At 58.3% G+C, this 25868-nt stretch overlaps 1 protein-coding gene across 1 annotated transcript in view; it reads left to right on the forward strand.

Moving 5' to 3' along the window:
• Nucleotides 1–25868, forward strand: part of MYO15A (myosin XVA) — a 61426-nt gene that overhangs the window by 11500 nt on the left and 24058 nt on the right. Inside the window, exons 10-49 of the mRNA XM_014542804.1 lie at nucleotides 4884–4987; nucleotides 5122–5185; nucleotides 5816–5929; nucleotides 6433–6594; nucleotides 7678–7791; nucleotides 8323–8381; nucleotides 8462–8585; nucleotides 9741–9836; nucleotides 10270–10401; nucleotides 10913–11038; nucleotides 11725–11802; nucleotides 12409–12557; nucleotides 12674–12719; nucleotides 12838–12962; nucleotides 13367–13484; nucleotides 13785–13960; nucleotides 14434–14518; nucleotides 15185–15238; nucleotides 15734–15815; nucleotides 15898–16028; nucleotides 16508–16603; nucleotides 17453–17688; nucleotides 18985–19166; nucleotides 19444–19516; nucleotides 19709–19900; nucleotides 20165–20325; nucleotides 20421–20515; nucleotides 21008–21122; nucleotides 21317–21384; nucleotides 21455–21532; nucleotides 21665–21845; nucleotides 21934–22066; nucleotides 22325–22430; nucleotides 22581–22653; nucleotides 23662–23783; nucleotides 23964–24023; nucleotides 24407–24482; nucleotides 24732–24847; nucleotides 24926–25044; nucleotides 25474–25615. Of these exons, the coding sequence (XP_014398290.1) occupies nucleotides 4884–4987; nucleotides 5122–5185; nucleotides 5816–5929; nucleotides 6433–6594; nucleotides 7678–7791; nucleotides 8323–8381; nucleotides 8462–8585; nucleotides 9741–9836; nucleotides 10270–10401; nucleotides 10913–11038; nucleotides 11725–11802; nucleotides 12409–12557; nucleotides 12674–12719; nucleotides 12838–12962; nucleotides 13367–13484; nucleotides 13785–13960; nucleotides 14434–14518; nucleotides 15185–15238; nucleotides 15734–15815; nucleotides 15898–16028; nucleotides 16508–16603; nucleotides 17453–17688; nucleotides 18985–19166; nucleotides 19444–19516; nucleotides 19709–19900; nucleotides 20165–20325; nucleotides 20421–20515; nucleotides 21008–21122; nucleotides 21317–21384; nucleotides 21455–21532; nucleotides 21665–21845; nucleotides 21934–22066; nucleotides 22325–22430; nucleotides 22581–22653; nucleotides 23662–23783; nucleotides 23964–24023; nucleotides 24407–24482; nucleotides 24732–24847; nucleotides 24926–25044; nucleotides 25474–25615 (4563 nt within the window). The remainder of the gene's footprint in view (nucleotides 1–4883; nucleotides 4988–5121; nucleotides 5186–5815; nucleotides 5930–6432; nucleotides 6595–7677; nucleotides 7792–8322; nucleotides 8382–8461; nucleotides 8586–9740; nucleotides 9837–10269; nucleotides 10402–10912; nucleotides 11039–11724; nucleotides 11803–12408; nucleotides 12558–12673; nucleotides 12720–12837; nucleotides 12963–13366; nucleotides 13485–13784; nucleotides 13961–14433; nucleotides 14519–15184; nucleotides 15239–15733; nucleotides 15816–15897; nucleotides 16029–16507; nucleotides 16604–17452; nucleotides 17689–18984; nucleotides 19167–19443; nucleotides 19517–19708; nucleotides 19901–20164; nucleotides 20326–20420; nucleotides 20516–21007; nucleotides 21123–21316; nucleotides 21385–21454; nucleotides 21533–21664; nucleotides 21846–21933; nucleotides 22067–22324; nucleotides 22431–22580; nucleotides 22654–23661; nucleotides 23784–23963; nucleotides 24024–24406; nucleotides 24483–24731; nucleotides 24848–24925; nucleotides 25045–25473; nucleotides 25616–25868) is intronic.

Here is a 25868-nt window from a genome sequence, read left to right on the forward strand (position 1 = left end):
TGCATGTATCTGCCCAATTTTCCCAACACCATTTATTGAAGAGACTGTTTTGACTCCATTGTATGCTTTTGCCTCCTTTGTCAAATATTAATTGAGCATAATGGCTTGGGTCGATTTCTGGGGTCTCTGTTCTGTTCCATTGATCTATATGCCTATTCTTGTGCCAGTACCAGGCTGTTTTGATTACAGTGGCTTTGTAGTATAACTTGATATCTGGTATTGTGATTCCTCCAACTTTGTCACAAGATTGCTGCAGCTATTCAGGTCTTTTTTGGTTCCATATAAATTTTTGGAGTATTTGTTCTAGATCTGTGAAATATGATGTTGGCATTTTAATAGGGATTTCATTGAATCTGTAGATTGCCTTGGGTAATATGGATGTTAATTTTAATGATGTTAATTCTACCATCCATGAACACGGTATATTCTTGCACTTGTTATATATTCCTCTATCTCTTTTTTCAACATCCTGTAGTTTTCTTAGTACAAGTCTTTTATCTCCTTGGTTAAATTTTTTCCTAAGTATCTTATTTTATTGTTGTTGTTGCAATGGTAAATGGGATTGTTTGTTTAGTTTCTCTTTCTGAGAATTCATTATTGGTGCATAAAAAAGCCATTGATTTTTGGGTGTTGATTTTGTATCCTGCTACATTGCTTTTATCATGTTGAGATATTCTCCCTCTATTCCCACTTTGCTGAGAGTTTTTTTTTTAATCAAAAATGGGTGTTGGATTTTGTCAAATGCGTTTTCTGCATCTATTGATATGATCATATAATTTTTGTCTTTCAATTTGTTTATGTGATTTATCACATTAATTGATTTGCGAATATGTACCAGCCTTGCATCCCTGGAATAAATCCCACTTGGTCATGGTGTATGATCTTTTTAATATGTTGCTGGATGTGATTTGCTAATATTTGTTGAGGATTTTAGCATCTATGTTCATCAGGAATATTGGCCTGTAATTCTCTTTCTTTGTAGTGTCTTTACCTGGTTTTGGAAGCAGGATAATGTGGGCCTCAGAAAAAGAGCTTGGGAGTGTTCCTTCCTCTTGGATTTTCTGAAATAGTTTGAGGAGTATAGGTGTTAGCTCTTCTTTGAATGTTTGGTAAAACTCCCCTGTGAAGCTGTCTGAACCCGGGTTTTTGTTTGCTGGGAGTTTTTTGATTACTGCTTCTATTTCATCAGTTATTGGCTTATTCAGGTTCTCTGATTCTTCCTGATTCAGTTTTGGGAGATTGTATTTTTCTAGGAATTTGTCCATTTCATCCACATTGTCCAGCTTGTTGGCATATAAGTTGTTCATAGTATTTTCTTACAATCTTTTGTATTTCTGTGGTGTCAGTGGTTACTTCTCCACTTTCGTTTCTGATTTTATTTATTTGGGTCCTCTCTCTTTGTTTCTTGATGAGTCTGGCTAAAGGTTCATCAGTTTTGTTTATCCTTTCAAAGAACCTGGTCTTGGTTTCATTTATTATTATTACTTTTTTAGTCTCTGCCATTTATTTCTGCTCTAATCTTTATTATTTCCTTCCCTCTACTTACTCTGAGCTTTTCTTGTTGTTCTCATTCTAGTTCTTTAAACTGTAGGGTTAAATAGTTTATTGTAAATTTTTCTTGTTTTTTGAGGTAGGCCTGTGGTGCTATGAACTTCTCTCTCAGGACTGCTTGTGCTGTGTCCCAGAGATTTGGGGTTGTTGTGTGTTCATTTTCATTTGTTTCCAGAAAGTTTGTTATTTCTTTCTTGATCTCGTTGATAACCCATTCATTGTTTAGCCTCCATGTGTTTGGATGTTTTTATTGTAGTTGATTTTTAATTTCATTCCATTGTGGTCTGAGAAGATGCTTGATATGATTTCAATCTTCTTGAACTTGTAGAGACTTGTTTTGTGTCATAACATGTGGTCTATCTTTGTGAATGACCCATGTGCACTTGAGAAGAATGTATATTCTGCTACTTTGGGGTGAAATGTTCAATAAATGTCAATTAAATCCATCTGATCCAGTGTGTTCTTTAGAGTCACTGTTTCCTTGTTAATTTTTTGTCTGGAAGATCTATTCAGTGAAGTCAGAGGGGTGTTAAAGTCCCCTACTATGGCTGTATTGTTGTCGATCTCTCTGTTAAAGTCCTCTAGAAGTTTTTCTGTTTGTTTGTTTTGTTTTAATATATTTAAGGCCGAAACCGGTTTGGCTCAGTGGATAGAGCGTCAGCCTGCGGACTGAAAGGTCCCAGGTTCGATTCCGGTCAGGGGCATGTACCTGGGTTGCGGGCACATCCCCAGTAGGAGATGTGCAGGAGGCAGCTGATCGATGTTTCTCTCTCATCGATGTTTCTAACTTTCTATCTCTCTCCCTTCCTCTCTGTTAATATATTTAAGTGCTCCTATATTGGGTGCATATACGTTTACTAGGGTTATATCCTCTTGTTGGATTGATCCCTTTACTATTACTAGTGACCTTTGTTGTCTCTTGTGATGGCCTTCATTTTAAAGTATTTTATCGGATATGATTGCTACTCCAGCTTTTTTTAATTTTCCATTTGCATGGAACATTTTTTCCATCCTTTCACTCTCATCCTGTGTGTGTCTTTTGTTCTGAGGTGGGTCTCTTGTAGACAGCATACAGTTAGGTCATGTTTTTGTATCCATTCAGCTACCCTATGCTTTTTGATTGGGACATTGAATCCATTTACATTTAGGGTTATTACTGATAGCTAGTTTATTGCCATCTTAATTCCTTATGCCTAGGTTTCTCTCTCTCTTCTTCTCATTACAGCAGTCCCTTTAGCGTTGCTTGTAATACTGTCTTAGTGGTGATGAACTCCTTTAGTCTTTTTTTTTTTTTTTTTTTTTTTTTTTGGGAACCTTTTTTTTATTTTGAGTGATAGCCTTGCTGGATATAGTAATCTTGGTTTTAGATCCTTGCTTCCCATTACCTTGAGTATGTCATGCCATTCCCTTCTGGCCTGTAGACTTTCTGATGAGAAATCAGATGACAGCCTTAAGGGAGCTCCTTTGTAGGTAACAGTTTGCTTTTTTCTTGCCGCCTTTAAGATTCTCTCTTTGTCTTTAATTTTTGGCATTTTAATTATGATGTGGCTGGGCCTGGGCCTGGGCCTGTTTGGGTTCTTCTTGCTTGGGACTCTCTGTGCCTCCTGAACTTGTGTGACTTTTTCCTTCACCAGATTAGGGAAGTTTTCTGCTATTATTTCTTCAGGCACGCAGAATCCAAGGTCTTAACCAATGTCCCCTGTCCTGGCTCCACCCTCCCCCAGTTATGGGTGTCATCCTCAACCAGTCTCCCATTGGACAGCAAGATGGTGCCATGAACCTCAACCCACACCTCCCAACAAGCCAGAAAAAGTCTCAGGCCTGTCTCTTGTTGGGCAGATTTTGCCACGTGTTCTGACTGGACCCTGTCATGCTGAGGCTTCTCTGGCTGAGGCCTGGGCCACAGGGCTGAGAATATGACATGGAAACCCCAAGATGGGGACTGGCTGGATCCTCTGCACCCCAAACCACAGGCACCACCCCACCTGGGGGCTGGGCTGATGGCACCACATGGCCAGATGTTTACCCACCTGATTTACCTGTCCTTGCCCCTGGCCGCTGGCCATGTGCCCCAGCCCTGCAGTGGGCACTAGGAACAGAAAAGCAGCCGACCCACCCTCAAGTGCCCTCAGGGAACTCCCAGACTAAGGGGTAGCACAGGCAGCAGCCCAGGCAGACCCTGACTCACTGAGCAACCCCAGGCTGGCCCCTGCTCCTCTCTGGGCCTCAGTCTACTGCTCTGTACAATGGGCACAATATTTCCTAGACTAAGCGGGACTATGGGAGTGGCCAGATGGAGGGACTCACACTTTCCCCATGGAAGCTGAAATTTTAGTGCGGGAGACAAGATACAGAGAAATGAGAGAATTTGCCAATGGTGCTAAGAGCTACAGAGGGAGAATTCCCGTGCTCAGTGGCAGGAGTGTGCCTGAGTGTTGAGGGCGCAGTCAGGAGGGCCAGGTGCTGGGCAGAGCAAGGGAGGGGAGATGAGGCCAGCGGAGGTTGGGCTGTGTAGGGTCTTGGAGATCACTGTGAGGACTTGGCTTTGAGCCTGAGGGAGAAGGAGACCTATGCAGGTTTTCAAACGACCCCTGGAGGGAGCACAGGCAGGATCAGGGAGGAGACTCTTCCAGGAACCCAGGTGACCCATGGCTGTGAGGGGAGGGGGTGAGGACATCCCAGAACCTTCTGGCCGTAGGCCCAGCAGACACCCACATCTGGAGCTACACTGCAGTCCCCAAGACCAGACCCCGGGGGGTCTCTGGGGTTCATGACTGTACTCTTACCTGGAGGCTCTTCTGGCTGCCACAGGGGCCCAAAGGGTTCTTCCAGGCCCGCTGTGGCCGGAGGCCCCTGTGTTGTGAGGGGAGTGGTGGTCAGTCCTACGGGTGACCTTCTTCTGTTCTTGTTCCTTTCGCCTCCTCCTCCCCACTGACTGCTCCTGAAGATAAAGGTATTTGGAGTGTGTGGGTGTGTGTGTACATGCTCCACCCTCTGTGACATGCACCTGTGGGTGTGCATGTGTGCGCACTTGTGTGCGATAGCAGGGTTGGTCAGAAGCCGTGTCTCACACCTGTCCTGGCCAGGGCTGCCTCATGGGAGGCCGGGGCTGGGAGAGGGGAGCTGGGTCTGTGTGTAGGGTCTGGGCCGCATGAGGTGGGAGCATTGAGGGAGACTGGGAAGACCCTGGGGTTCTCTAGGGAGCCCACCTCTGGTCGCCCCTCACCAGCGGGGTGTTTGGGGAGGTCTGTGTCTGGGAAGTCCTGGGGTGGCCCCAGCCATGCTCCTCGCTCTAGGCGGCCAGAATGATACCCACCTCTTCTGGGGTCTAGATCCTGGAGGCCACACCCCTCTTGGAGTCCTTCGGTAACGCCAAAACTGTGAGGAATGACAATTCCAGCCGCTTCGGGAAGTTTGTGGAGATCTTTCTGGAAGGGTGAGTGGGACGTGGAGGAGCCCCCAGAGACCCTGCCGTGCACCCCATGTCCTGGCACAGCCCGCGGAGCCAACAGCAGCCCCGTCGCCCTGCCACTGACTGCCGGGCTTGAGCTGCGCATGCTCCCCACACAGGGGCGTGATCTCTGGTGCCATAACCTCCCAGTACCTGCTCGAGAAATCCAGGATTGTGTTTCAGGTGGGCCAGGCCCTCCACGGCCCTTGTGTGCTGGGGCGTGGGACAGGGGGTGTGTGTGTGTGGCCAGGCTGGGTAAAGGGTGAATTGATGAACAAATGCATGTGTATGTGTGAGCCTGTGACTGAGCCCCCCCGCCCCCATGCCCTGCAGCCACATAGGCCCTTCCCTGTCCCTGAAGCACACCAGGCCCGACCCTGCCAGGCCCCTTGCACTGACTGCTCCTTCTCCCGGAGCGCTCTCCCCACACCTGTGTGGCCGCCCCCACCTCCTCCCCTTTCACAGCGAGCTCCCATCCCTTCACTGCGCTGTCTCCCGGAGCGCTCCTCACCACCTGACAGGTTTTATAGAGTATCTGTCTCCCAGCTGGCAGTGGGTCCATGAGGCCAGGGACTTCTGTCTGCCTTGTCCTCGCTGTGTCCCAGGGCCCCTCCCCACCACCACCCCCGGGCTTCTCCACCCCTCCCTGCTCCCAGGCAGAGCCAGGCTGGGAGCTCACTCAGCACAGAGGGGCAGGCCCCACCCGCAGGCCTGGGTGTGTATTTATATTGGTGGGCACACCTGGCCTGTATGTGTGGGGGGGTCGCCTAGGTGGGCGGCTCCCCTCTCGGCACTCACACACCCACTCTGCAGGCCAAAAACGAGAGGAACTACCACATCTTCTACGAGCTGCTGGCTGGGCTGCCTGCCCAGCTCCGGCAGGCCTTCAGCCTGCAGGAGGCTGAGACCTACTACTACCTGAACCAGGTGAGCACCGGCAGGCCTCCGAGGCTCCCCAGGCCTGGTCCCCCCTCATCACCCCAGGGGCTGAAAGAGCCAAGTCCTGGTGTCCTGGTGTCCAGCAAAGATGATGGAGGTTTGGGAGGGCAAGTTTGGATGTGAGGTGTCTCATCATGGCACGTGGACAGGGATCAATCTAGGGTAGAGGAGGCCTACATGATTCTTCGTTGTTCTGGAGACTACAACAGAAATAAGTAGCCTGGAGCTACTATACTTCCCCTCTAGTGCCTCAGTTTCCTCATCTGTAAAATGGGGATAGCACAGTATCACTGCCAGGGACGTGGTGAGGATTAAAGGAAGGAAATGTATGCAAAGCACTTAGCACAGTGCCCGCTCAGAGACTCCTGGCCCGTGGGAACGAAAGTGCTGAGTGAGCGCATGGGCCATGTTGCAGGTGCAGACAGAGCAGGGACAGTCAGGGCTCCTGGCGCCACCCAGGGTCCCTGACCCCTGGCCCTGCCCTCGCCTAGGGTGGGAACTGTGAGATCTCGGGGAAGAGTGACGCAGATGACTTCCGCCGGCTCCTCGCTGCCATGGAGGTGCTGGGCTTCAGCGGGGAGGACCAGGACAGCATCTTCCGCATCCTGGCCTCCATCCTGCACCTGGGCAACGTCTACTTTGAGAAGTATGAGGTGAGAGGAGGTCCCAGCCGCCATCCCGGCTCCCTTGGGCACAGGCGTCTTTCCGAGGAGTGCTCTGGGGGACAGAACGCGTCTGTATCTGCCTTTCAGGCGGCACCAACACATACCAATCGCTCTTTTCTCCTACCTTTGAGGTTGTTCGTCTTTTTATTATTATTTTAATAGATTTTTATTGACTTTAGAGAGAGGAAGGGAGAGGGATAGAAACATCAATGATGAGAATCATTGATCAGCTGCCTCCTGCACGCCCCCTACGGGGGATTGAGCCCGCAACCCGGGCATGTGCCCTGACCAGGAATCAAACAGTAACCTCCTGGTTCATAGGTCGATGCTCAACCACTGAGCCACAGCGGCCAGACCATCTTTTTATTATTGATGTATGTATGATGTACATATGTTAAGGAAATAAGCCTTTGTCTTTGGTGTGAATTGTAAATATGTCTTCCGGTTAATCATATATATTTTGACTTTATTTACAGGTATCTTGGTGTTTTGTTTTGTTTTTCGTGGTTGTTGTTTGTTTGCTTTGGCATTTCAGATTTTTAAAATTATTTTCAGGAATTCCATTAATCTTTTCTTGCATAAATTTTAGAGTTTTTAAAATCATTTTTAAAGAGACCTGTCTCTCTTAAATTATAAGTTTTGCCCATACTTTTTTCAAGATCCTTTATGGCTTTCACAGTTTGTTTTTTTAACATTTAACTCTTTGATGCATCAGGAATTTCTCTTAGTAAGGTATGAGGCAGGCATCCAATTTCCTTTTTTTCCCAGGCAATTACTTAATTATACTAACTCCACCACTTGAAAAGTAAATATTTGTCATATACTAAATTCCTATGTGTATTTATGCTGAATTCCAGACCTCCTATTGTGCTTCATTAATCTGCTTACATGCTGTATGTCTGTTACCTGTTTTAATTATCGTAACTTTGAAATACGTTTAACCATCTCCTAGGTCCCCCTGCACTCCTATTTCAGAATTTTCCTGGCTCTTCTAGCTTGTTTATGTTTTTTTATATGGACTTTAAAATCTACTTGTTTAGCTCAAAATACAGTCCCGTGGGTGTTTCACAGACAGACGCACAGGAGGTGGCCTCGGTGGTGAGCGCCCGGGAGATCCAGGCCGTGGCCGAGCTGCTGCAGATCTCCCCTGAGGGGCTCCAGAAGGCCATCACCTTCAAAGTGACCGTGAGTCTCGGGCCTGGGGGTCTGCCCAGGCCTCCCGCCAGCGCCTGCACACCGCTGCTTTGTGCCCCTCCGTGGGCCCTCTCTCCCCTTCCCTCCCCTCCCTGTCCATCCCTCTTCCGAGCCAGGCCTGGAGGGGTTAACCTCAGACCCACAGGCATTCGATGCCCAGTCTCCAGGCCTTTGCATTGGCTGTTTCCTCTGCCCGGAGACCTGGCACAGCGTCCGCCTCCGGGAAGCTAGCTGTTCCTGACCCCTGGCCGAGCTGGTGCCTCCTCTGGCCTCCCCCAGCCCCTGGGCCTCCTTCCCCTCCCAAGGCTGGTCTCTGCCTCTCCCGCTGGACCAGTAGCCCCCACCCCGACCAGCACAGCCAGGCAGGAGGGGGGTCGAGGGCCTTATGTTTCAACCTCTGGCCTACTGTCGACCTCAGACCAGTCACTCCATTTCCATTCCCCACCCAAACCCCAATCCTCGGAGGACTTCCTGGAGGCAGTGGCCAGCCTGCTGTCGCTCAGGGGCCATGTTCCTCCCCAGGAGACAATCCGAGAGAAGATCTTCACCCCCCTGACTGTGGAGAGTGCCGTGGATGCCAGGTGAGGCTGCACCCTCCCTCCCTGAGCTCCCGGTGGCTAGGCCCCCACAGTGCCCACCCCCATCACCATCTCTGCTCCAGGGATGCCATCGCCAAGGTCTTGTATGCGCTGCTGTTCGGGTGGCTCATCACCAGGGTCAACGCGCTGGTGTCCCCCCAGCAGGACGCACTGTCCATCGCCATCTTGGATATCTATGGCTTCGAGGTGGGGCTCCTGAGGGGGTGAGGGGAGGGGCGTAAGGCTTCATGTCTCACCTCTGCCCAGAGCACAGCCATTCTTCGTTCAGGGCCCCCCTTACTATTATCTCCCTCGTCCTCTACCATGTCCTTCCCTCACCCACAGGCCCGTGGGTGCCAGGTTGTGAGCTGGGCAACATAGGGACCCTGGAAAGGACCAGACCTGGGCTCTGCCCTTGGAGGCACTGGGTGGGCACGGGGGACAGAAATCGACAGACCCATGTGGTCAGAGCCGTAACAGAGTCAGCCTGGTGCTGGTGGAGCCAGAGAAAACCTTAGCGGACAGGGGCCAGGGAGGTCTTCCTCGAAGGGGAGACATGCTGAGCTATCTCCTCAGGAACCAGGGAGGCGGGGGAGTGGCCCGCGGTGTGGGGGCCTGGGTCTGGGGAGCTGGAAGTCACCTGCAGGGGCGGGAGGGGCGCCGCTGTGCTGAGTGCACAGTGGGGGGTTGGGGTGAGACAGGCAAGACCCTAGAAGGAAACGTGCTGGCGAGTGCTCACGCAGCACCTGTTGTGTGCCAGCGGCTGTTCCAAGTGTGTTCTGTTTACCGATGACTTAATCCTTACAACCACCTTACGATGTGGGCTTGTCATTATCCTTGTTTTACAGATGGGGAAACTGAGGTACAGGGGGCTTGTCCAAGGCACATGGTTAGAAAGATTGGAACCTGGAAGAAGGTTCCAAAGCCTGGGCCTTTATTTCTTTAAATAATTTTATTGATTTCAGAGAGGAAGGGAGAGGGAGAGAGAGAGAGAAACACCAATGATGAGAGAGAATCATTGACCAGCTGCCTCCTGCACGCCCCCCACTGGGGATCAAGGCCACAACCCGGGCATGTGCCCCTGATCAGAATCGAACCCGGGACCCTTTAGTTGGCAGGCTGACACTCTATCCACTGGGCCACACTGGCCAGGGTGCAGAGGCTGGGCCTTTAACCACGGCCGATCTGCCTCTCACTGGGCCCAGCCCGCCAGGCTTCCTTCCGCCTGTGCGCAGCGGCAGCCACAGAGGGTGCTGAGCAGGGCCTGTGGACAGGCTCCTGAAGCTGCGACCACAGAAGGCAGGGAGGGCACTGCACCTGAGCTGGGACAGATGGGCTGAGGCCCTCACCACCTGCTCACAGGACCTGAGCTTCAACAGTTTCGAGCAGCTGTGCATCAACTATGCGAACGAGAACCTTCAGTACCTTTTCAACAAGATCATCTTCCAGGAGGAGCAGGTGTGCAGGGCTCGGTCTGACCCTCTCTCCCCCCTCCCCCCCATCCTCGCGTGCCCTGGGCCTCCTCAGTGACGAGCGGGACATGCTGGCTCATTAAGGGCAAATCGGAGGCTGTCAGGAGACCAAATGGAGGGAAAGGCATGGGAAGCTTCACCAGCGCATGAGAGGCCTGTGTTCTTGAGGGGAAGGTGTTCGGGGGAAGAGCCCAGGGAAGAGCCCGCTTGGGGACCCTCTTCACCCTCCACAGAACTGTCCTAGGTGGAGGGAGGAGAAGGCCCAGCAGTGGTTCATGTGGCCCTGCTAGGAAGTGAGCTCCCTGTGCTAGGAGGTGTGCAAGCGGGTGCCCCAGGCCAGGCCCTGTCAGATGGATTCATCCGGGGAGACAGTCGGGGGACCTGGGCAGGAGTAGGAGGCTGAGCCCTGCTGCCTGCAGGAGGAGTACCTCCGCGAACAGATCGACTGGCGGGAGGTGGCCTTCGCTGACAATCAGCCCTGCATCAACCTCATCTCGCTGAAGCCCTACGGCATCCTGCGCATCCTGGATGACCAGTGCTGCTTTCCCCAGGTGAGCCCTGGGCGCCGCGTGGGCTGGTCAGGCTGCTCCATGCCTCTGAGCCTCACGTCCTCATCAGGCCTGAGCCCTACATTCCTCTCTGCTCTGGCCTGGGACGGGGCTCAGGACAGCCAACCTGGATAGGGGGCTGCAGGTGTCCACTCGAGGGGCTACACCAGCCAGTGGGAATCATAGAAGGCTTCATGGAGGAGGTGACCTTGGGGTTGGGCCTCAAATACTGACTGGAAAACACAAGGGTGGGATGGGTGTTCTGGGCAGTGGGACAAGAGAGTGCAAAGTTAGCTGGGCTGGAGGGGAGGCAGCTGGGAGCTAACCAGACACACTTGTCTGCAGAGATCCCCTCCGGCCTCCCGCCCAGGGCAGTGGGCAGCCAGGGGGAAGCTGTGACTTGTTCCTCCTCCCCAGTGATCACTGCAGATCAGTCAGGGCTGGAGAATCTGCCACTAGGCCAGGAACGGTGCCCAGGCCCCCTGCCCACCCACTGAACCCTGCCTGCCCCCAGGCCACAGACCACACATTTCTGCAAAAGTGCCATTACCACCATGGCGCCAACCCGCTCTACTCCAAACCCAAGATGCCATTGCCCGAGTTCACCATCAAGCACTACGCAGGCAAAGTCACCTACCAGGTGAGACCCCGGGCAGCCCTCCTGGCCTCCAGCGCCACAGAGCCCTGATGTTGGAGGCACAGAAGCACAACATGGGCTCCAGACACTCCCACCCGATTCCAGTTCTGGCCCTGCTGACCCTCGGCTGTGTAATCTTGGGCCAATCACCTGGAGGTACCTCTCGGAGCCTCAGTTTCCTCACCTGGAAAATGGGGGTAGTAACAGTGTCCATCTCATGGGTGTGAGAAGCCTAGGGTTCGGGTGGGTTTGATGAAGAGGAGCTATTATCAGTAGCAGATCACCGGGGTAACTCTCATTGCTCTTATCTCGGGCACATTCCTGCCCTGGCATTGTCTTGGGCCAAGATTCTAAGCCTCTGTCCCCATCTGGGCCGCATTTCCCTCATCTGCAGGACGCGCACAGGACAGCGTCCTCCACTGAGGATGGGGCTAGACTGGGGCTAGTCATGCGAAGGGGGCCAGTCCTGGGAGTGGGGAGAGTCGGGGAAAGGAGGGGTGGGGACCATAGCAGGGGGAGGGGTCCAGTCCCTTGCAGGACAGACAGGGAGACAGTGGGCTGGAGGTGCAGGGCCAGCGTCACCCAAGGGCTGCAGCGAGGAAGGAAGAAGACGGTAGTAGGCGGCTGATGCACCCAGGCTGCATGGGGGAAGGGCTCAGCCCCCGCTGCCCGGCCACCCCCCTTCCCAGGTGCACAAGTTCCTGGACAAGAACCATGACCAGGTGCGTCAGGACGTGCTGGACCTATTTGTTCGGAGCCGGACACGGGTGAGCAAGCCTCCCCTCCCCGGTCCTGGCCCTGCCCCAGAGCACCCAGCCCACAGCCAGGCCATTGTCCGCCAAGAAAGGGGGAGGTACCGTAGCTCCATCCCAACCCTAACCCCACACCCACCCAGCCTTGCCTTGCCCTGTACTTTCTCCCGTTCCTGGCCCCGCCCCATAAAGGGCTACGCCCCTGGCTGGCCCCCAGGTCTCTCCCCTGCCTCTTCCCGGTCAGCCCGCCCAGCCTGGGCCCATCCCCACCTCCATCTGCTTGGTGAGTGGTTCTCCCGTCCCGTATTCTCTGCCACCTCCCCGCTCTGGGACTCCATTTCCTCATCTGTCAAATGGGCACCCTCCTCCTGCGGTCATCCTAGGGTTCACGACCATGCACCCAGTTAGTGCCCATGTGTCCCCCAGAAAAAGAAGTCAGCTGACCCCGGGGCCGGTCCCTTGGGTTAGTTCTCTGGTCCTTCTTGGTCTGGAGACTTGACTCCTTTTGTTCTCTCGCTTTCTCTCTCCCTCTTCGTTTCTCTCCTTGTCTGTCTCTTGGTTCCTACCTCTTCCTCTTGGTGCTTTGACTCCTGCCCTGGGCTGCTGCCCATGCCTGCCCAGGTGGTGGCCCGCCTCTTCTCCAGCCATGCCCCCCAGGCTGCCCCTCAACGCCTGGGCAAGAGCAGCTCCATCACCCGCCTCCACAAGGCCCACACCGTGGCAGCCAAGTTCCAACAGTCGCTCCTGGATCTGATCGAAAAGATGGAGAGGTGGGTGTGGCCGGTGGGCGGGACCTAGCCTCACGGGCGACCCTCCGACCCTCCACCCTCCGGGATAAGCACCTCCTTCCCTGGGGCCTCACGCTGCCTCCCCTGCCCTTGACCAGGTGTAACCCCTTGTTCGTGCGCTGCCTGAAGCCCAATCACAAGAAGGTGCGTGATGGCCGAGGTCCTCGGAGAGCAGCCCCCTCCCCATGCTCACGCGCGGCCCGCCCAGCACGGCGACTTGGCGTTGCCAGTGCCCTTTGCACATGGCGGGTCCTCCCCACAGGAGCCAGGCCTCTTTGAGGCAGATGTGGTCATGGCGCAGCTGCGCTACTCCGGGCTGCTGGAGACCGTGCGGATCCGCAAGGAGGGCTTCCCGGTGCGGCTGCCTTTCCAGGCGTTCGTGGACAGGTAGCCCAGTCCCCCGCCTTCGCTCCGCAGGCCCGGGCAGAGCAGGGCTTGCCATGCACAGCTGCTCGGGTTGTGCACAGACCACATGCCAGCTGTTGTCTGGCATATGTATTGGTCGTTTTGCAGTTTTTCACAGTTTTACTGTGTTGATTCCAAAGAGAAACATTTTTAATCGTGATTATGACAAGCTTCCAGCAGATGGCAGTAAGGGGTCTTGTTCTGCTGAATCCCTTTCCACACTGTCCTGGCACCTAGAAGTAGGGAGGGAGTGCCCTCTGACTAGAAGACTCTGAGTGGAGCCCCTGCGGGGGGGCCTCCTGGAGACGGTGGGGATGGTGACGGCAGCCTGGTGGGCAGCTGGGGCAGCAGCTCCCACAGCCCCAGGCGGAATTTGGGCCCTGCAGGTACCGCTGTCTAGTGGCCCTTGAGCACAACCTGCCAGCCAGTGGGGACATGTGTGTGTCCGTGCTGAGCCGCCTGTGCACAGTCATGCCAAACATGTACCGCGTTGGCGTCAGCAAGGTGAGTCCCACCCACACGCAGTCCCTGGAGGGCTCAGGTTCAGGGGCTTCAGAACCGAGCCCGTGGGCTCAGGACTGTCCCCACGGCAGTCCAGTGGAGGTTGGTGAACGGAATGCCAACCCCACTCCGGACCTTGCTCAGGCCGCTCCCGCTGCCTAATGCGCCCTCAGCTGGCTTCCATCTCTCCAAACCCAACCCCTCCGCTGCCCTGGCTGTTCTGTCTCCGTGGACTTCCGGAGAGGGAGGGCCTGAGTCCAGTCACTGGCCCTTACCGGCTCAGCACCTGCCTCCTCTGCCCAGCTCTTCCTTAAGGAACACCTCCACCAGCTCTTGGAGAGCATGCGGGAGCACGTCCGGAACCTGGCAGCCCTCACCCTGCAGCGCTGCCTCCGTGGCTTCTTCATCCAGCGCCGTTTCCGCTCCTTACGCTGCAAGATCATCCTGCTGCAAAGCCGAGCCCGAGGCTACCTGGCCAGGTGCAGCCACTAGGGCAGGACTAGGGAGCCCTAGGCGAGGCTTGGGAGAGGCTAAGCCTGAACTGAGGTGGTCAGCTCCCTGTTCCTGGAGGTATGCAAGCTGAGAGTGGGAGCCTCTGCTGGCAGGATGATCAGGTTCTCTGTGTTTCTGCTTTTGGATGCCCTTCCGTCCCACCCTCTGGCCCTTGTAACTGGTGGGTGGGAATCCATCCAGCCAAGAAGGACCCCACCCTGCATCTCAGGGACCCTGGGATTCCAACCTAATGGGATCTATGTGGTCCAAGTGGTTGAATCTGGGCTCAGACCTTAGCCACGTTCTTGCCCTCCATCGAGCTCCTTTGCTTGGTGCCAAAGGGCCCCAGAGTGAAGTGTGGCACCAAGGCCAGGCTGGCACAGGTATCTCTGCCCCTTGTTTATCCATGACCCCACCACCACCACCACCACCGCGACACTCCTTTCCTCCCTACCCGCAGGCAACGGTATCAGCAGATGAGAAAGAGTCTGGTGAAGTTCCGGTCCTTAGTGAACACATACGTGAGCCACCGGCGCCACCTCAAGGTGCAGGCCTTCCCCTGGCCCTTCTCCCGGAGCCAGGCCTGTCCTGTCTGGGTCCAGGGAGTGGCAGAGATGGGGAGGGGGCACTTAGCTCCCAGGAGGAGACTGTCTTGGGTTCGAATCCCCGCTCTGCCACTCGCTAGCTGTGTGACCTCGGCCCCTCTCCAGCCTGACCTCCCATCTCCCCCTGAGGCTGCAGAGGGTGAAATGAATATTGCACTGAAGGGCGTCCTGGTGTGGGCTCACTGTGGGTCTTCAGTAATTGGGTCCGATTAGATTTTGCACCTGGACCAGCACTGAATATGGTTTGCTCGTACCTTGATGCCAACCTTGGCCTGTTGTCACATAAACCAACACCAGACAAATGTAACGCCGAGCACCAAAGAACTGCACGGCTGTTCCTGAAGGTTCTGTGGGTGACGAGCCGTCTGCCTTTCCCAGGATTCCTCCTCTGCCCTTTGCCTTGTCTCTTTCTTGCTCTCTCTCTCTTCCTTGCCCTCCTGTTTCTCTGGCCACCCCTCTGCCTCCCTCTATCTGTGAGGTGCAGTCGCCTCCAGAAATCAGGCAAGCTGACCCCTTGCTTCCCTGCTGGCCGCCCTGTGTGAGCTGGCTCGGCCTGCCAGGGCCTCTGCCCGCCATTCCCTGCCCTGACCACCTGCTCTCCTGCAGCTGAGGGCAGAGCGGAGGCTCCGGGTGGAGGAGGTGCGGCTACGGGAGCAGGAGGTGGGTGCGGGGTCTGGGTGGCAGAGGGGACAGGAGGGGAGGACGGCAGGTGGGGGTGTGGAAGAACTGCACGGCTGTTCCTGAAGGTTCTGTGGGTGACGAGCCGTCTGCCTTTCCCAGGATTCCTCCTCTGCCCTTTGCCTTGTCTCTTTCTTGCTCTCTCTCTCTTCCTTGCCCTCCTGTTTCTCTGGCCACCCCTCTGCCTCCCTCTATCTGTGAGGTGCAGTCGCCTCCAGAAATCAGGCAAGCTGACCCCTTGCTTCCCTGCTGGCCGCCCTGTGTGAGCTGGCTCGGCCTGCCAGGGCCTCTGCCCGCCATTCCCTGCCCTGACCACCTGCTCTCCTGCAGCTGAGGGCAGAGCGGAGGCTCCGGGTGGAGGAGGTGCGGCTACGGGAGCAGGAGGTGGGTGCGGGGTCTGGGTGGCAGAGGGGACAGGAGGGGAGGACGGCAGGTGGGGGTGTGGCAGGCCCTCCCCTCACCACGCTGTCCCTCCAGGAGCTGAGCAAGCGGGAGGTGGTAGCTGTGGGACACCTGGAGGTGCCAGCAGAGCTGGCTGGGCTCTTGCGAGCAGTGGCAGGTACACCAGTGCTGCAAGTGTGGTGGGAGTGGGCACAGGTGGGCAAGGGAGCCAGGCACCTCATGCCTTCTTCTCTCCACAGGCCTTAGGCCAGCCCAGATGCCCCGGGTGGCCCCCGTCCGGACTCCCCGGCTCCAGGCCGAGCCCCGTGTCACACTGCCCCTGGATATCAACAACTACCCCATGGCCAAGTTTGTCCGGTGCCACTTCAAGGTAAGGGCTGGCAGGGGCCCAAGCAGCCCAGCCAATGGGCACAGATCAATTAGAATTGATCCTGTCCACAGCTCGGGGCGGTTCCTGTCCGGGCCCTGAGGGTCGGGTACGAACTCCCCCTACAGCTGCTGGGTCAGGAGCAGCCTGGAGCCCACGGGGACCTGGAGGGGAGGCCCCAGGGGCTTGGGAAGCAGCCATTTGCCAGCCAGTCTGGAAAGATGTCAGAAATGTAACAGACAGTGGAGCCACAGCTCGTCATCCCTGCTTTAACTTTCTGTGCCTCAGAAAGGGCCTAGATGGGGCTGAGACTGTCTCTACCACCGACTCACTGAGGGCTGGCGTCTGCCCCCTCCAAGCCTCAGTCTCCCCATCTACACACTGGGGGCAGGGGCATTTGTGCTCTCAACTGGCGCAGAGCAATGGACCCAGATGTGCCGTCAGTGCTGGCTCTGTGCCCATGTGTCTGCCTGTGCCCCCAGGAGCCTGCCTTCGGGATGCTGACGGTGCCCCTGAGGATGCCCCTCACTGGGCTGCCAGTAGAGCACCACGCGGAAGCCGTGAGCATCTTCAAGCTGGTACGGGCCTGCCCGGGCCGCCTTGGAATCCGTGGCTCCTGCGCTTGAGGCCGGCCAGGGGGCTCTCATCCTCCGGACCCATCCACTAGCCAAAGCCCTGAGCCACGCCTCTTCCTTGGAGGAGGTTTCTGTCAGGGGTCTGGCCACCTCTCTGCATGGAGCTCTGGGGACTGGGCTTTTCTCCTCCCAGCCATCGTCCCGGCAACAGGACGTTCCCAGGTTCTCTCCTCAAGGGCTCCCTAGGCTGAGAGAGGAGGCACGGCACACCTGGCTAGTGACCGCCAGTGTGCACAGGGCGGCATGGCGGCTGGCAGGCCAGGTGGCGCCCCTACTCCCGTCCTGGCTCAGGCTGAGAGCTTGCTGGAGGAGGGGCATTGAGCTAGAGGAGGAGTCAGACTCTCCCAGCCCCGGCTGTGGAGGAGGCACAGAGAGGAGAGGAAATCCATGTGGTTAGAACAGAGAATCCATCCGGAGAGCAAAGGCAAGAGGGGTCTGGAGCTCAGATTTATCCCAAGGCGATGGAGCGAGGAGTACACCTCCATGGGGGGGATGTGGCTGGATATATGGCCCCTGGAGTCTGAATGGGGTTGGAGGCCAGGGGTGCTGGGCGGGGATGGGAGCTATAGAAGGTTCCTGAGCAGGAGAGAAAGCCAGCATGGATGTTGGATCCTGACTTTTTCCCGGGGCTGGAGTGAACTGCCTGGTCATTTGGTGTAGGATAGAGCTATTATATTGTAATGGGGGACTTTTATATGGACAGGGGCACGGGAAGGATGTGTGAGGGATGCATGGGGGTGGGAACCCGGCAGGAGCAACGTTCCGAGGCCCAGGAGTCTGTCTGTGGCCCAGGTCCTGCGTTTCATGGGTGACCCCCACCTGCACGGTGCCCAGGAGCACGTCTTCGGGAACTACATTGTGCAGAAAGGGCTGGCAGTGCCCGAACTCCGGGATGAGATCTTGGCACAACTGGCCAACCAGGTGTGGCGCAACTCCAGGACCCACAATGCCGAGCGGGGCTGGCTCTTGCTGGCTGCCTGCCTCAGCGGCTTTGCACCTTCCTCGCGCCTTAACAAGTACCTGCTCAAGTGAGTGGATCGGGGTGGGGCTGGGAGGGGACAGGGACGCTGGCACCGGGCCGGGGTGCGATGTTAAAGGTCAGGCCAGGAGTGAGGTCTCTGCGTGGAAGCTGGACTTGCTGTGCAGCATAGGAGCCAAGTGAGATTGGATAAAGGACTTTCAGGGCACGGTGGGCGGCAAGACCAGGGTGTGGGGAATTGGGATGGAGGCGTGGACCTCTCACATCATCGGGATGCGGGGCGGTGGTTGGAAGTACAGACTCTGACGGTCTGTTCAAGCCCAGCTCAGCCGTATCGGAGCTGTGTGACTGGGCAAGCGGCTTTACCTCGCTGAGCTCAGTGTCTCCGTGTAAAATGAGGACGAGAATAGGACTCCATAGGCTCTGAGAGGACACGTGTGGAATGCTTAGGTCAGGAGCGCGGTGAGTGCTGTGTGAGGACACCCGTCAGCCCCCGGGGGAGGAGGGCCAGTGCCACCCACCGGGGGGTCAGGATGACGGGCAGGGAAAGGCGCTCGGGCAGGCCCTGGGTGCAAGGTCTACTAGTAGTTGTGACACTCGCCTGCTGCAGGACCCGGGATAAGTCACGGCTCCTCTCTGAACCTCTTCCCTCACCTATAAGTTAGGGGTGGCAACCGGACCGCCTTCCGAGTGGCTGTGAGCTCAGAGTACGGAGGTGCACAGGCCACATGCAGGGGGGTGGCTCACTGCTCAGCCGTGTGGCAATGGGACAGGGCCACTGCCTGTCCAGGGCTTCCTGTGGGCACAGCTCTGGGTTCTTTCTTGTGGCCACTATGGACCCGCTCCACCGCGGCTCCCGGCCAGGCACCCCAGCAGTTGGGAGTGGAGCCAGGCATGCGGAATGCCTGCGGCCGGCAGGTCAGCTCGGGGGTCCTGGGCCAGGTTGAAACCTCACAGCCGTCTCAGGATGGGTGAGAACCTGGCAGCAGACTCAGGGCTGGTGCAGCTGGGGTCCGGGTGGAAGTGGGGGAGCGCCCCTCGGAGTCCCTCTCCTGCCCACAGAGTGCTGCAGACCCCACCCTGTCAGTGACATTTCGCTCCGACCGCTTAGCTGGGCCGTCCTGGGCCTCTTCGGCTGTATAACTCTGCTGGTTTGAAATACTTTGGGGCTAGCCTGGCACCCTTCTTTTTCAGCCTAGCCTGGGAGCTCTGGGGTAGCCTGGCCTTCTCATTCTCACCTTAAAGCTCTGGCTAGCCTGGGCCTCCCTTAAACTGGCTGTGGAATCTTCCCCGACCGGGGCTAGCCTCAGCTCCTCGCATCCTGGCTCTCACTCCCACCCGCTAGGTTTGTGTCTGATTACGGGCGGAATGGCTTCCAGGCCGTGTGTCAGCATCGCCTCATGCAGGCCATGGGCCGGGCCCAGCAGCAGGGCCCTGGGGCTGCCCGCACCTTCCCTCCGACCCGGCTCGAGTGGACAGCAGCACAGGAGAAGGCCAGCATGGCTTTGGATGTGGGCTGCTTCAACGGTGAGCTGCCCGCCCCGCCCCGCTGCCTTCCCTCCTTCAGGCCTCTGCCCTGGGCCAGGAGAAGCCGGAGAGGGGTGCCTGCTGGGCGTGGCCCTGGAAGGAGGGCTTGGTGTGCATGGGGGGTGGACCTGGAATGTGGGAGAGGAGCCGGGGCAGAAGACTCAGACCCAGGACCCTGGGCAAGAGTGAGAGGCCTGAGTGCAGGCAGCAGGCAGGAAGCAGCAGAGCGGGGCCAGCTGCCGACCTCCCAGGCTGAGCTGCGCCTGCTCTTGTCCAGGCGACCAGTTCTCCTGCCCGGTACACTCCTGGAGCACGGGGGAGGAGCTGGCCGGAGACATCCTGAGGCACAGGTCGGCTCCTGCACGCCCTGCCCCGCTCACCTGTGCACCTGGGAAGAGGGGAGGGAGGGGCAGGAGGCCAGATTCTCCAACCCCCCGGGGTCCCCCCTGGGCATGCTGGGGTCCGCTCCTATCCCAGAGTCTCCCCAAGTGGTACCTCTTGGCTTCGTCCCTCCTTCATGTCCCTTCGTACGCTGTCCCCAGGGGGCTGGCGGACGGCTGGCGGGGCTGGACGGTGGCCATGAAGAACGGGGCCCAGTGGGCGGAGCTGGCCGGCCACGACTACGTGCTGGACCTGGTGTCAGACCTGGAGCTGCTCAGGGACTTCCCACGGCAGAAGTCCTACTTCATTGTGGGTGCAGAAGGGCCCGTGGCCGGCAGAGGAGGCCCGAGAGCGTAGGTGGCTACCTGGGCCCCCACAGGTGGCCTCTCAGCACAGAACTGCCCTTCTGGCTGCAGAGAGAGACTGAGGTCTGGACTTAAGCTTCAAGGTTCTCATGGAGGTGGGGCTGACCAAAGGGTCCCGCCTTTAAAGAGACAGTCACTCAATTCCAGAGTCCTGTGCAGAGGAGATTGGGTGGAAGGGGGTGGGGGTGGGGGTGGTCTGGGAGGCCGTGGGTCTCTCTGGGATCAGATGCTCCATGTTCCCCTTACCCACAGGGTGTTTGGGAACAGCTGGGACTCAGATGAGGACACGCCCACTAGGCCCCAACCACGGGGGCACATGCCCAACGTGGCTGACGCCAATGGGTACTGCAGCCACCATGAGGACAGCACAGATGGGGAGACTGAGGCCCAGAGAGGTACAACAACCCATCCAGGTCGGCCAGCAGGGCCGCTGTCTCTGGTGGGGAAGGCCCTGGGGCTGGCGGGGGGGGCATCAGCAGGAGAGAACGTGATGTGTCCCCCCTGCCAGGCCTCGACAGCCCTGGAGAGCCTGCTGTGTCCCACAAGGGCCTGGACTGCTACCTGGACAGCCTCTTCGACCCCGTGCTGTCGTGCGGGGATGCGGTAGGGATGGCTGGGGTGTTCGCAGGCAGCAGGCATGGCGTGCACATACCAAGTCACACACATCCACGGGGGACACAGCCGGGCCATGGGGTGTCATGGGGACCCAGCAAAGGAGGAGGGTGTCCTCTTGGCTAGAGACGCCCCTGGATAGAGGCTCAGACCTCCCGTGTCCTGTGGGATCCAGCCCCCTCAGGCACCCTGCTCACGCTGAGAACTCCCAGGAGCCCCTCGGGGCATGATGTGTAGCCCTGAGCAGGGCATAGCCCCTCTTTGAGCCTCATTTTACTCCGTGAAAGGGGTGGTCACTTGGGAGCTTGCAAGGTGGTGGGAGGACTGAGTGTGTGCGTGAGGGCAGAGGCTGGGCACACAGCAGACGCTTGGCCAGTGGGAGGCCCCTGGGATGGAGGAGGAGGCTGGTGTCAGGTGCCCGTTGCCTTGGAACCGGGGGCAGCCAGCACGGAGGCAGCCACTCGAGCCACCTGCTGCCCCCAGGACCTGGAGAAGCCGACAGCCATTGCCTATCGCATGAAAGGGGGAGGCCAGCCTGGTGGCGGTGGCAGTAGCAGCACCGAAGACACTCCCAAGAGACCCCCAGAGCCAAAGCCAAGTGAGTGCCTGCCCAGGGTTGGTTCTAGGGTTGGGCAAGGCTGGGTCCGCTGGTTCTCCGGGCTCCCTCCCGTGCTAACATGGAGGCGGCCACGGGCAGGGTGGAGGGGAGGCAAGGGGGCAGGTGGTAGGAAATTCCCGTTTCCCTCACCTCCTACGCCTTGGGATCTGCGCCCTCTGCCCGGCTCCCGGAAGTCCCAGGCCTGGACGCCTCCACATTGGCTCTGCAGCAAGCTTTCATCCACAAACAGGCCGTGCTGCTGGTGCGTGCGAGGGGCCTGGGAGGGGGGTGCCTGGAGCGGGCCTGCCTGGTTACACCCCACCTCTCCTCAGGCCAGAGAGATGACCCTGCAGGCCATGGCCCTCCAGCAGCAGCCCCTGAGTCCTGCCCCAAGGCCCTTCCCCCCGGAGGTGAGCCTGGCCTGCCCAGGGCATGGTCGCACCTCGCGGAGCCTGGACCCCACACCGTCCTGGGCAGACACGGGGCCCAGAGAGCAAGCTGGTGTGTCCCCGGGAGCTCACCTCACACCCTGCTCTCTGCAGAAGCCCCAAGCCCCCGAGGCACGGCCAAAGCTCGCGGGCACTGGACCCCCCGCCAAGCCTGTGCTCCTGCGCTCCACTCCAAAGCCCCTGACCCCCGCCCCTCCGGCCAAGGCCCCCAGGCCCCCCACCAAGCCTGTGGCCGCCCCCATTCTAGCTCAGGATCGGTCTTCTCCAGAAACCAGTGAGTGTCCTGTCCCTGCTGGGCTGGTGGGGGCGGCCTCCCAGGATGGACTGGGAGGTGTGGTCTCACTCCGCCCCCTGGCCCACAGCTTTGCCCTGCCCCGAGCTGGTCCGGTACTCCACACTCAACTCGGAGCACTTCCCGCAGCCCACGCAGCAGATCAAGAACATCGTCAGGCAGTACCAGCAGCCGCCCCAGGGGGGCCAGCCCAAGGCCCTCAGGTCAGCTCTGCCCCGGCCTGCAGGCAGCTGCCTCCTCCCTGGGCCCGGTGCCAGCCATGGTGCCAGCCATGTGACGGGAGCAGCCTGTTTATGCAGATGCTCCCCAGCACCCCCTCCCGGGCAGAGGGCGGCCCAGGCTGCTTTCTAGGCTGGGCTGTGAGAACCTGTGGGTTCTCATTGACAATGACGGGGTGGCGGAGAGGGTCCTTCCTCTCGGGGCTTGTGATGGGGAGAGGAACTCGGTGTCCACCCCCCCAGGAAGGACTGCGGGAGGGTGTTCGTGAAGCGGCCAGACCCCCACGAGGAGGCCCTGATGATCCTGAAGGGCCAGATGAGCCACCTGGCGGCAGCACCTGGCACGCAGGTGAGGGCAGGGGCTGGCCGTGCCCAGGCAGAATGGAAAACGGGGGCCTCCAGGGAGCCTCGGAAACCAGCCGCCCCTAAAAGGCATGGCCCTGCTGCTGCTTCCTCCCCGGCCCTGCGCCCCCTGAATACTCTCTTTGGGGTGGGGCAGGTGCCCAGGGAGGCCGTGGCCCTGGTGAAGCCAGTGACCAGCGCTCCAAGGCCATCCATGCGACCCACTCCAGGTGAGGAGCCAGGAGAGAGGGAGGGAGGGAGGGACAGAGGGCAGGTGTCCACGTGTATAAGTCAGTCTGTGTGAGCACAGGTGTGTGTCTGCATGTCCGTGGCATGCGTGTCCATGTCCCGAGCCCGTGTGGACATATTGTGTGCACATCTGTACAATTACGTCAGCACTTAAATGACACTGATCCAGGCCAGGCCCACACCCTGACCTTACTGTCTGCACTACACCCTGGACACAGGACCATCTGTACCGACAGGTGTTACAGGTGGGGAGACAGGCCCAGAGAGCTTAAATGACTTGCCACGATCACACAGCTGAAAGGTGTTAGACCAGGGGTCTACATCCAGGCCTCTGACATCACAGTTGGAGCCCTCACCTCTACATCGTTTGCCTCACGTAGCCACAGTGACCTTAAGAGAGAGAAATCAACTCACCCCGAGTTCCTGGCACCCGCTCCAGCGGCTCCTCCCTGGCCTGAGATCTGCCCACTCCCAGCCTTGCCGCCCCCACCTGCCCTTGGCCCTCTGTCCCTCGGTGTTCCTGGGGCACACCAGTCACTCCTGCCTCACTCCCTGCCCCGCCGCTCCTGCCTGAGTGCTCTGCCCCCAACATCTTTGCCTGCCTGCCCCTTCTTCTTACCGAGGTCTCCCATGTCACCTCCTCAGAGAGATCTGCCAGCCCACCCGGACCAAGGACCCTCACAGACCTTCCCTAAATCACCCCGTTTTATTTCCACCTCATAGCTCCTAGCACGAAGAGTTTCGTCATTTCAAATGGTCTGTTTCACCCACATCTGCCAGGAGACTCTAAGTCAAGGCAGGCGCCTTGCGACACCCTCGGCCCCTGGCATAGGCCTGCACACACTGGGTGCCTGTTTACTAGTATGTGCCGAGGGCCGGTTGGGCTGTAGCAGCGTTCTGCATGCGTGTGATCAGGTGTGTCTGTGGCCAAGGGTGTGGGCTGCCACTCTACTGCCTCCCCTCACGCCTGCGATTGCTGTGCTCCCCAGCGCTGCCCTCGAGGTCGCTGGAGCCCGCCGAGGACCCAGTGCAGACACAGCTGCACCGCCTCCCCAACCCCAGTTTCTATGGCTACCAGGACACCCCCTGGCAGATCTTCCTGCGCAAAGAGGTGCCGGGGCGGGGGAGGGGCTGACGGGGCAGAGGGGACACCCCGATTGGAGAAGCAGGCCAGGGTGGAGCTGAGCTAGGCACCTGCTGCTCCAGGGCGGGGCTGCACCTGGGGGCGGGTCCAGGTGTGAAGCGAAGTGAGGGGCCTTTGGAGGTCCTCACTGAAGCCCCACCCCCACAGGTGTTTTACCCAAAGGACAGCTACAGCCACCCCGTGCAGCTGGACCTCCTGTTCCGGCAGGTGAGGGCCTCTCTTCCCTTTCTGCCTCAGTGTACTCAGCAGGGCAAATTCTGCTGCTGCACCCAGAGTTGGGCTCCTTGACCATGGTGTGGATGGGAAGCTGTTCTACTGCACCCCTATTCCCATGGTTAGGGTCACAAGCCCACAGTCCCATCTGACCAGGCTCGTGGTTTGTCTGAGATAGATAGACCCATTGTATAGATGAGGGCACCAAGGCCGGGAGGGGTGGCATGACCTGGAGGGAAGGAGAAAGGAGAGGGTCTTTGTGAGCGGGATCTGATTTACCCAGAGGACCCCAGCTGCACACAGGGAACCCCAGCCTGGGCTCCCAGGTGGGGGAGTCCCTCGGGCCACCCGCATCACAGCTCAGCTCATTCCCGCAGATCCTGCATGACACACTCTCCGAGGCCTGCGTGCGCATCTCCGAGGACGAGAGGCTCAAGATGAAGGCTCTATTTGGTACCGCAGGGAGTGGGGGAGGGATGAGCCCCGCCCCACTCACCTCCCAGACACCCCTCCTTGCTTAGCTGCTAGGCTCTACCATGGCCAGGTGACAAGTCTGCGTCAGCTCTACCTGACCGGCTGGGGGGCCGGGCCGTCTGTCTGCCTCGGATCCTGGCTTCCCCTGCCGTCTGCGGAGTCGGGCTCCCTCCCTGCAGCGGGGCCTGCACAGGGCGGGGAGGCTCCTGACGCCCCTGCATCCCTCAGCCCAGAGCCAGCTGGACACGCAGAGGCCGCTGGTGACGGAGAGCGTGAAGCGGGCTGTGGTCAACACCGCACGCGACAGCTGGGAGGTCTACTTCTCCCGCCTCTTCCCCGCCACGGTGCGAGCCGCTGCCAGCCTGCCCACCCGCCCAGCCCGGGGCTTAGGGCAAGGCTGACGTGTCCTTGTCCCCACCCAGGGCAGCGTGGGCACGGGCGTGCAGATCCTAGCTGTGTCCCACACAGGCATCAAGCTCCTGCAGATGGCCAGGGGCAGCCGGGAGGCCAGCGGGCAGCTGCGTGTCCTGCGCACGTACAGGTGCCGGCAGGGGGTGAAAACGGGGCTTGCCGGACACTGGGGCACAGACTGGCATCAGCATTTCCTCACTGTCTCTCCGAGCACCAACATGGTGCCCAGCCCTTGAACCCAGCCCATTTTAGAGACGGGGACCTGGGCTCAGGGAGGGAGGTGCTTGGCTCAGGCTCACAGCTAGGAAGTAGATGAGCTGGGAACCCGCTAGCCATCCTGCCCCCAGACCACACCCAGCCCTGCCCCACGGAGCTCACTGTGGTTGGACGGTGTGGTCCGCAGCCACGTGCCCATGCGCCTGGAAGGGGAAGGGGCCCAGGGAGAGACCTGCTGAGTTCTCGGCAGCCACGGAGTGACAGGGCGGGGCCAAGGAGCAGGATGGCTGGGGAGAGGGCGTCCCCTGGCCACAGGCCCTGCCCTCACGCGCCTGTCCCCCAGCTTTGCGGACATCCTGTTTGTGACCATCCCCTCCCGGAACATGCTGGAGTTCAACCTGGCCAGCGAGAAGGTCATCCTCTTCTCAGCCCGCGCTCAGCAGGTCAAGACCCTGGTGGACGACTTCATCCTGGAGCTGAAGAAGGTCAGGGTCCTCCCACAGAGCCCGCGCGGGAGCTGAGGCCCAGGACAGGCTCTGCCCCGCACCGGCCACCCTGCCTGGGAGCAGGGGCGTGTGTGGCCCGTGGCCGCGTCACAGACCTCTGTGGCCTTCCACAGACTGCCTTTTGCCTCTGCTGCTCCTCAGCCAGGCGCCTCCTCTGAGCTCCACAGCTGCTGTGCTCCTCAGCCTGCTCGGCCACGGCGCCACCACTGCTCCCTGCAGTGGCTGTGCCCCA

Source organism: Myotis brandtii, unplaced genomic scaffold (genome assembly GCF_000412655.1).
Source record: "Myotis brandtii unplaced genomic scaffold, ASM41265v1 scaffold314, whole genome shotgun sequence".
Classification (NCBI taxonomy): Eukaryota; Metazoa; Chordata; class Mammalia; order Chiroptera; family Vespertilionidae; genus Myotis; species Myotis brandtii.